General features: G+C 38.7%; 1 protein-coding gene across 1 annotated transcript; it reads right to left on the reverse strand.

Annotated features, from left to right (window-relative positions):
• Window positions 1-4,423: 4,423 nt before the first annotated feature.
• On the reverse strand, window positions 4,424-7,976 carry LOC108570295. Its single transcript, XM_017932133.1, has 5 exons — window positions 7,968-7,976; window positions 7,311-7,829; window positions 6,681-7,100; window positions 4,581-4,790; window positions 4,424-4,516 (listed from the first exon to the last, which is right to left on the reverse strand). Exons 1-5 carry the CDS (start codon window positions 7,974-7,976, stop codon window positions 4,424-4,426), a joined length of 1,251 nt encoding a protein of 416 aa, XP_017787622.1.
• Window positions 7,977-9,403: the final 1,427 nt, after the last annotated feature.

The raw sequence follows: 9,403 nt of genomic DNA on the forward strand, positions 1-9,403 counted from the left end.
TTACCTCAGAGTAATCTGTCAATTTCTGTACTTAATTTACGTTCGCCTCGAATTCATTCAACGACCAACTGATTCTCGAATTCGTGCGAAAGTGAACGTGCCTCAGGTGGCACGAAGGTAACGAATCGAGAGCGAAAGTGCTGGGACAGAAATATAGGGCAGAGCTCTACTAGCCCACTTTTACTGGCCTCAATTTCTCTCACCTAGATCTGATGCCCACGACCAACTTGAGAGTTTCGTTTCGTTTCGTTTTCACTTTCGCTGGCCGCAGCCGTCGTCCTGACCCGACCTAACCGAGATTTCTATTAACCTGGCACGCGATTGTCGAACAGATCTCTCTACGAGGAAACTGGAGTGTCCTGGGTCAGGATCACACTCGCTTTCGCCGCCCATGCCTTCTCTACGCGGCCACTTTCCATTTCCGTCACTTTCGATTGACACTATAATACCCGACCGTTTCCAAACCAAATTCACCGATTTCATATTTTACCGCGATGACTTTGAAATTAATAGAAATTCTCCCCTCTTAACCAGCAGTTTTCAATAATTGAAATTTCACGCATTTTATTCCTTAAATTTCATTTATAACGAGTTAAATAATTGCTCATACAGAAAATGTAATATTATTAGACGGTCATTAATAATTCGGCAAAATATACAAAAATAAAGCTGATCTAATAGTTTGGTTTTCGATATTTTCTTTTGCATTTTTGCAATCCTTGTAGCCTGGAGAATATGTTATGAAGGTTCGAATAATTCAAGACCAAATCTTCGAAGATCTTTAAACGCGGTTTTCTCAAAACAAAGTTTTCCAACACTGTTCCATGGTTTTCTCGGAAACTATTCGATCGATTACTTTCCCCTTTACACTGCGTACTCAGAATATCTATCTCTATCGTTCTAATCAAAATCATATCAATATTTTCCAAATTTCACTCCTTTCGGCACCTAAAACTTACTTAAAGTTAATCCTCGTGAAGTGAGATAAATTTAATTCATTTAAGTGTAACACGCGTCAGAATGTTATGTTTTAATTCGAACGAAGAACAAGATTCTCGCTTAGCACCTGTGTTATTGCAACCTGCTATGCAGCGAAATCTATGGTATTCAATGAATTCTGGATAGAAAAAAACGTAGTCTTCTAATTATAAACCATCATAGTATTGAACCACGATAATGTTATACATAAAATTTAGTATAAATAATAACATTACATACTTTGATTTAACATTCATTGCCACCATACTAGTATAGCTGTGGAAACTTACAAGAGAAACGCAAATATTTTCATAAGGTAGGATTAAACTCTAAGAAACAAACGACTCTGATTATGTTATGATTGCCGTCAGAGAATATGCATTCCACTTACAATACAGCGTAACAAGTGTACGTTTTACGCTTCAAAGATTCAGATGTGATCCCTGTATATGTGTTGTAATAAATTGTATTTATTGTTCGATCCCCCGTGTTATTTAGAATTTATATTGCAAGATTTTTGGATGCCTTTTTTAATGCGCAACCATCATTTACTCTACGTCAGAGTATTACACGAGGAATGAGACGAATCACTGTAATAATAGTCGTAAATTGTACCATAAGACGCGATAAGGAATATTTATCGGGCGGTAACTATATAAAAGCATCTTGGAAAATTTGGTTCAGTTAAATCGAAATGTAACAACGTATCGTCGAGTATAAGTGTGTCTAATAAAAGGTTCACAGAATGAAAGGTAATGCTTACAATGGGAAATTAAATATCGTTCGGTCACTGCAACAGATGTTATAAATCAACAGAAAATTCTATGATTAGAAAATTTTGTAATTAGAAATTTCTATTTATAATTACGAATTAAGGAATCTTCATTTTTCTCTATATTTATATTCTGTCTTAACACATTGTTGACCGGCAATTTTACGCAGAAGCTATCTCATGTCACCGGCTATTATTTCGTAATTGAATGTGGAAGTGAAACAATCTAAATAAACTTCAATAAACTTTATTTATACATAATGAATTGAAATGAAACTTTGGACATATGTATCTTTTATATAACTTTTAATATAAAAGAAAAGCAAGAAGTGAAAGCAAATTCTTAAATCGAAAAACTACGATTGCCGTAGTGTTATAAAGTTACTGCTATTACGAAACGAACTAACGGCTCCCGAGACTAATTACAAAGGCGAAAATATATACAATAGAAATACATGTTGACAAATTCCAAGGGTTGGGCGGCAGGTATACCCATCGCGGACTAAACAAGTAGAATTGTGATGAAAACCTAAATACCAAGAAAAGTATTTTTTTTAGAATAAAGCGGACACGACTAAACACGATGAACAAAGCTTCTGCAATATTCTATATTGCCCTGCGTTTCAAAAATTGAAATAGCTAATGCAAGTGCAAACACGAGTTAACTCGTGACCGGTCAACAACGTTTGGGCATGAAAACACGAGTTAACTCGTGACCGGTCAACAATGTGTTAAATATGTTAATTCAAATTTGTATTATACCGATTGAGATGAATGTTGCATGATTCGAAGGGAAGCACATAGTCCACTATTTGACATTTTCTTATCGCTATTATCACAGATTTCAATGTCATCTTCAATTTTTTAAATGAAAGCCAAATTTTTTATTACAACGAAAGTTGTGTATAACTTTCTTGATAGAAAAAAATTTAATTTCCATTTAAAAAATAGAAGATTACCTTGAAATTTGGACAAACAAGTGATAAGAAAATATGGAATACATAGTGCACTATGTAGCCCCCTTCAAACCATGCAACATTCATCGGAAATAATTGTCGCCGAAATTATCACTTACGAAGTTATCAAATGGTTAATTACATAAATCACCCTGTATTTTGCAAAACAAAGTTAGTAATTCTTAAAGAATTAGGTTTTATCATATTGTTACATAGATGGTAGAAATATGAAAATTTTTATTTATTGAACCGTATTACTAATTTAATATTAAGGATAGTAACACATAATTATTTTTAATAGGCATCATCAATGTTTTGCTTGCCTTCTCTGTCGTTTATATCTACGCCGCTCCTTTCGAAAAATCGAAATGGTTGTCTATGGTGGAAGAGTTACAAAAGGAATTGAACTTACAGAAGGAATTATCACTTGCTTGGCCTAACAATTTGAATAGTGCAGAAAGTACGCCAAACGTTGCCTATCTACAATGGTTATTGAGAAACGCAAAACATCGTGTCGAGAATAGTAGCGACGAAAGCGACAAGAAGAAACTTCAGGAACTGTTGAAATTGCTAAGATTAAAAAACAAATCTGACTCTTCTGACAGCAGTTCCGATTCTGAGGTAAGAAAACCAATTTTACATGGCAAGAAGAATTCCCATGAAAAAAATTCCAACGAGGAAGAGTCTACGGAGAAAAGGTCTGATGAACTAAGTACTAGTAAGAGGAATTCTGATGAGAAAAGTTCTCGAGAAAAAGATTCCAGAAAATGGAATTCTGATGAAAATTATAGTCGCAAAAAGGCTCCTCGGAAGGAGGATTCGTCTGAGTCATCAAAAGACGAAGACGACTCGAGTTCCTCCGACAAATCAAAGAACAGACATCTGAAACGTCGTGATGAATGCAGAAACAATGACAGTGAACGCGATTCGAAGGAAGACGAGTCTAACGAAGAGGAATTCAAGGAATACTTGAAGGATGCATTGGACAAGCGAGAAAATGTCAAAGAAATAAAGAATATGCTCATAAATCATAAAATTCACAAACATCGCAACTTATCGAAGGCACAAATTTACTATCACAAATTGTACAAATGGAACAGAGACAAGTATTTGGAATGGAAGAAAAAAATAGAGTTGAAGAACGAACTATTGTCTGAAAAGGACAATTTAAGCAGAGAAGAATTAAAACGTATATGTAATATTCCGGAAAAGGCTGGGCGTGAAGAACAAGAAGATCAGATAAAACAATGCGTGAAGAACCATATGTCTACGAATGATATATTTAAAATCACCACAAACTTGTTGTTACAAGAAGAGCCACAACCAAGTGAACAAACAACAGCTACTTCTCAAACTGAAGGTTCTAGTGCACCACAAACAAATCCAGTACATAAAATATACAATTCCAGAATTAAATTGGCTGTTGTCAATACTAGTAATAATGCATCAAGTACCTCAAAGGCAACAAGAACACCCAGTACTGGAACTTCTAGAGAACACACACAATCTAGTGGTAGTCGACCAACCACATGGTCAAGCAAACAAACGCCAACTGCCACTGAAAGTAGAGGTCCTGGTACACGACCAACCAAGCCAGTAACTGAAATATACAATTCCAGAATTAAATTGGCTGTTGTCAATACTAGTAATAATGCATCAAGTACCTCAAAGGCAACAAGAACACCCAGTACTGGAACTTCTAGAGAACACACACAATCTAGTGGTAGTCGACCAACCACATGGTCAAGCAAACAAACGCCAACTGCCACTGAAAGTAGAGGTCCTGGTACACGACCAACCAAGCCAGTAACTGAAATATACAATTCCAGAATTAAATTGGCTGTTGTCAATACTAGTAATAATGCATCAAGTACCTCAAAGGCAACAAGAACACCCAGTACTGGAACTTCTAGAGAACACACACAATCTAGTGGTAGTCGACCAACCACATGGTCAAGCAAACAAACGCCAACTGCCACTGAAAGTAGAGGTCCTGGTACACGACCAACCAAGCCAGTAACTGAAATATACAATTCCAGAATTAAATTGGCTGTTGTCAATACTAGTAATAATGCATCAAGTACCTCAAAGGCAACAAGAACACCCAGTACTGGAACTTCTAGAGAACACACACAATCTAGTGGTAGTCGACCTACCACATGGTCAAGCAAACAAACGCCAACTGCCACAGAAAGTAGACGTCCTGGTACACCACCAACCAAGCCTGTAACTGAAACATCGACTTCCAAGTCTAAGACACATTCTGCCAGTACAAGAGAGAATACATCAAGTACCTCAAAGGCAACAAGAACACCCAGTACTGGAACTTCCAGTGAACACACACAATCTAGTGGTAGTCGACCAACCACATGGTCAAGCAAACAAACGCCAACTTCCACTGAAAGTAGAGGTTCGGGTACACCAGCAACCAAGCCAGTAACTGAAACATCGACTTCCAAGTCTAAGACACATTCTGTTAGTACAAGAGAGAATACATCAAGTACTTCAAAGGCAACAAGAACACCCAGTACTGGAACTTCCAGAGAACACACACAATCTAGTGGTAGTCGGCCAACCACATGGTCAAGCAAACAAACGCCATCTGCCACTGAAAGTAGAGGTCCTGGTACACGCCCAACCAAGCCAGTAACTGAAACATCGACTTCCAAGTCTAAGACACATTCTACCAGTACAAGAGAGAATACATCAAGTACTTCAAAGGCAACAAGAACACCCAGTACTGGAACTTCCAGAGAACACACACAATCTAGTGGTAGTCGGCCAACCACATGGTCAAGCAAACAAACGCCATCTGCCACTGAAAGTAGAGGTCCTGGTACACGCCCAACCAAGCCAGTAACTGAAACATCGACTTCCAAGTCTAAGACACATTCTACCAGTACAAGAGAGAATACATCAAGTACTTCAAAGGCAACAAGAACACCCAGTACTGGAACTTCCAGAGAACACACACAATCTAGTGGTAGTCGGCCAACCACATGGTCAAGCAAACAAACGCCATCTGCCACTGAAAGTAGAGGTCCTGGTACACGCCCAACCAAGCCAGTAACTGAAACATCGACTTCCAAGTCTAAGACACATTCTACCAGTACAAGAGAGAATACATCAAGTACTTCAAAGGCAACAAGAACACCCAGTACTGGAACTTCCAGAGAACACACACAATCTAGTGGTAGTCGGCCAACCACATGGTCAAGCAAACAAACGCCATCTGCCACTGAAAGTAGAGGTCCTGGTACACGCCCAACCAAGCCAGTAACTGAAACATCGACTTCCAAGTCTAAGACACATTCTACCAGTACAAGAGAGAATACATCAAGTACTTCAAAGGCAACAAGAACACCCAGTACTGGAACTTCCAGAGAACACACACAATCTAGTGGTAGTCGGCCAACCACATGGTCAAGCAAACAAACGCCATCTGCCACTGAAAGTAGAGGTCCTGGTACACGCCCAACCAAGCCAGTAACTGAAACATCGACTTCCAAGTCTAAGACACATTCTACCAGTACAAGAGAGAATACATCAAGTACTTCAAAGGCAACAAGAACACCCAGTACTGGAACTTCCAGAGAACACACACAATCTAGTGGTAGTCGGCCAACCACATGGTCAAGCAAACAAACGCCATCTGCCACTGAAAGTAGAGGTCCTGGTACACGCCCAACCAAGCCAGTAACTGAAACATCGACTTCCAAGTCTAAGACACATTCTACCAGTACAAGAGAGAATACATCAAGTACCTCAAAAGCAACAAGAACACCCAGTACTGGAACTTCCAGTGAACACACACAATCTAGTGGTACTCGACCAACCACATGGTCAAGCAAACAAACGCCAACTGCCACTGAAAGTAGAGGTCCTGGTACACGACCAACCAAGCCAGTAACTGAAACATCGACTTCCAAGTCTAAGACACATTCTACCAGTACAAGAGAGAATACATCAAGTACCTCAAAGGCAACAAGAACACCCAGTACTGGAACTTCCAGAGAACACACACAATCTAGTGGTAGTCGACCAACCACATGGTCAAGCAAACAAACGCCAACTGCCACTGAAAGTAGAGGTTCTGGTACACCACCAACCAAGCCAGTAACTGAAACATCGACTTCCAAGTCTAAGACACATTCTGCCAGTACAAGAGAGAATACATCAAGTACCTCAAAGGCAACAAGAACACCCAGTACTGGAACTTCCAGAGAACACACACAATCTAGTGGTAGTCGACCAACCACATGGTCAAGCAAACAAACGCCAACTGCCACTGAAAGTAGAGGTTCTGGTACACCACCAACCAAGCCAGTAACTGAAACATCGACTTCCAAGTCTAAGACACATTCTGCCAGTACAAGAGAGAATACATCAAGTACCTCAAAGGCAACAAGAACACCCAGTACTGGAACTTCCAGAGAACACACACAATCTAGTGGTAGTCGACCAACCACATGGTCAAGCAAACAAACGCCAACTGCCACTGAAAGTAGAGGTCCTGGTACACGACCAACAAAGCCAGTAACTGAAATATACAATTCCAGAATTAAATTGGCTGTTGTCAATACTAGTAATAATGCATCAAGTACCTCAAAGGCAACAAGAACACCCAGTACTGGAACTTCCAGAGAACACACACAATCTAGTGGTAGTCGACCAACCACATGGTCAAGCAAACAAACGCCAACTGCCACTGAAAGTAGAGGTCCTGGTACACGACCAACAAAGCCAGTAACTGAAACATCGACATCCAAGTCTAAGACACATTCTGCCAGTACAAGAGAGAATACATCAAGTACCTCAAAGGCAACAAGAACACCCAGTACTGGAACTTCCAGAGAACACACACAATCTAGTGGTAGTCGACCAACCACATGGTCAAGCAAACAAACGCCAACTGCCACTGAAAGTAGAGGTCCTGGTACACGACCAACAAAGCCAGTAACTGAAACATCGACATCCAAGTCTAAGACACATTCTGCCAGTACAAGAGAGAATACATCAAGTACCTCAAAGGCAACAAGAACACCCAGTACTGGAACTTCCAGAGAACACACACAATCTAGTGGTAGTCGACCAACCACATGGTCAAATGAACAAGCATCTGCCTCTCAGAATAGAGGTTCTTCTGTGACAGAAGGGGAACGTACGTTCTAAAAAGCGAGGTCTTAGCCGGCACGAAAATTACTTTACTACACCCAAAAATTCCAATTGAGCACCACATGCCCTAAGATAATATAACAGACTTTCGGCATCACCAAGCAATATAACAAATGTATGAACATATTCGCCACTTTCGCAGCACCACCTACGACAGCTACACGCCACCAATCACAACACACACGTAGTTTTTAAAATAGCGAACACCACACGACACGACACTCAATTTTCCTACAAGTAAGCTGAGACATTTCGCGCTCTATACACGTTTTCAAATACACAGTTTAATAGCAAGTTGTTGTGCCTTAACTATCAATCTACCGTGCACTACCTGAGCCCCCTATCCCGAGTAGATTCCTTAGATGGTCTGACTCAAAAAGAGGGACATATTACGTTTCACGACCAGCCTATTGCGATTCGTAACAACCAATACATCGAGTAACAGTGGTTCCAGTACATTGGAAAGCAAAGAAACAACCCTTGTTTTGCGGGAAGAGAATTCGTTCGCCTCAGAAGCAGAACAACCTACCGAAACATTGAGTTCTACATCTAAAATAGTTCTTGCTAATGAATGCGTTAATATGTCGAACAATGTGAATATTACAGTTGAAAAGAGTAATACTCTAAATAATAGCAAAAACTCTTCCGAAAATGCTGCGGAACCAGCTACTTCAAATGCTGACCCGTCCACAGTATTGGGTAGTGTTCTGATAGAGAGGTTCACTACAGAAGTTGATTTAACATCAAGTCCTACGTCAACGTCAAGTGATTCAAGTTCAGCTACAATCTCAGAAACTGGTGGTGTACAAATAAATCCCCTGACCTTAAACCCAAATCTAACTACAGTTGCTGAGGATGGAAAATCTGGAGATAAAGGAACGTATAATATATCTATTTCAGAAGTAATGTCTTCAGCCGAAACAACTGAAAGTTCTAATCTCGAATCTCCTGTATAACTGAATAAAATTTTATAAGGGAAACGAATAGCTGGCGAAACGAAAAATCTGGTGTTAAAGCAATGCAATGTAATACACGTTATAACCTATAATAAATTTAAAAAGAAGAGATCATTAAAAAGCTTAAAAGTAAAGAGCTTTTCATTCACTTATAACCAATTCATAAGAGAACAGTAATGCAAAGACAAAACCAAAAACGAAACTTCCTATGAATAAATCGAGTGTGTAAAATAATGTATTATAGAAATAAAACAACCGTATTACTAATATCACTTATCAGTAAATTATATTTTGTTTATTTGTAAAGCTTTCTAACCAGAATATAACTTCATGATGTAGTGTATTGTTGTTGAGTATTCAAGTAATATGTAAGTAACGCATATATTTTGAAAATTATTACTGAACAAATTTATTATTATGTTAAAATTGGTAATGTAATTAATTAGGAGTATTATAATGTAATTGATATTGTCATAAATAATGTTCCTACTTAACAATTAATACTTTTTATATTGTTTATATATTATCCCTCTACAAAATGTGGAATTCAGAAAAATATATCAACT

Source organism: Habropoda laboriosa, unplaced genomic scaffold, assembly GCF_001263275.1.
Source record: "Habropoda laboriosa isolate 0110345459 unplaced genomic scaffold, ASM126327v1 scaffold68, whole genome shotgun sequence".
NCBI classification, from domain to species: domain Eukaryota; kingdom Metazoa; phylum Arthropoda; class Insecta; order Hymenoptera; family Apidae; genus Habropoda; species Habropoda laboriosa.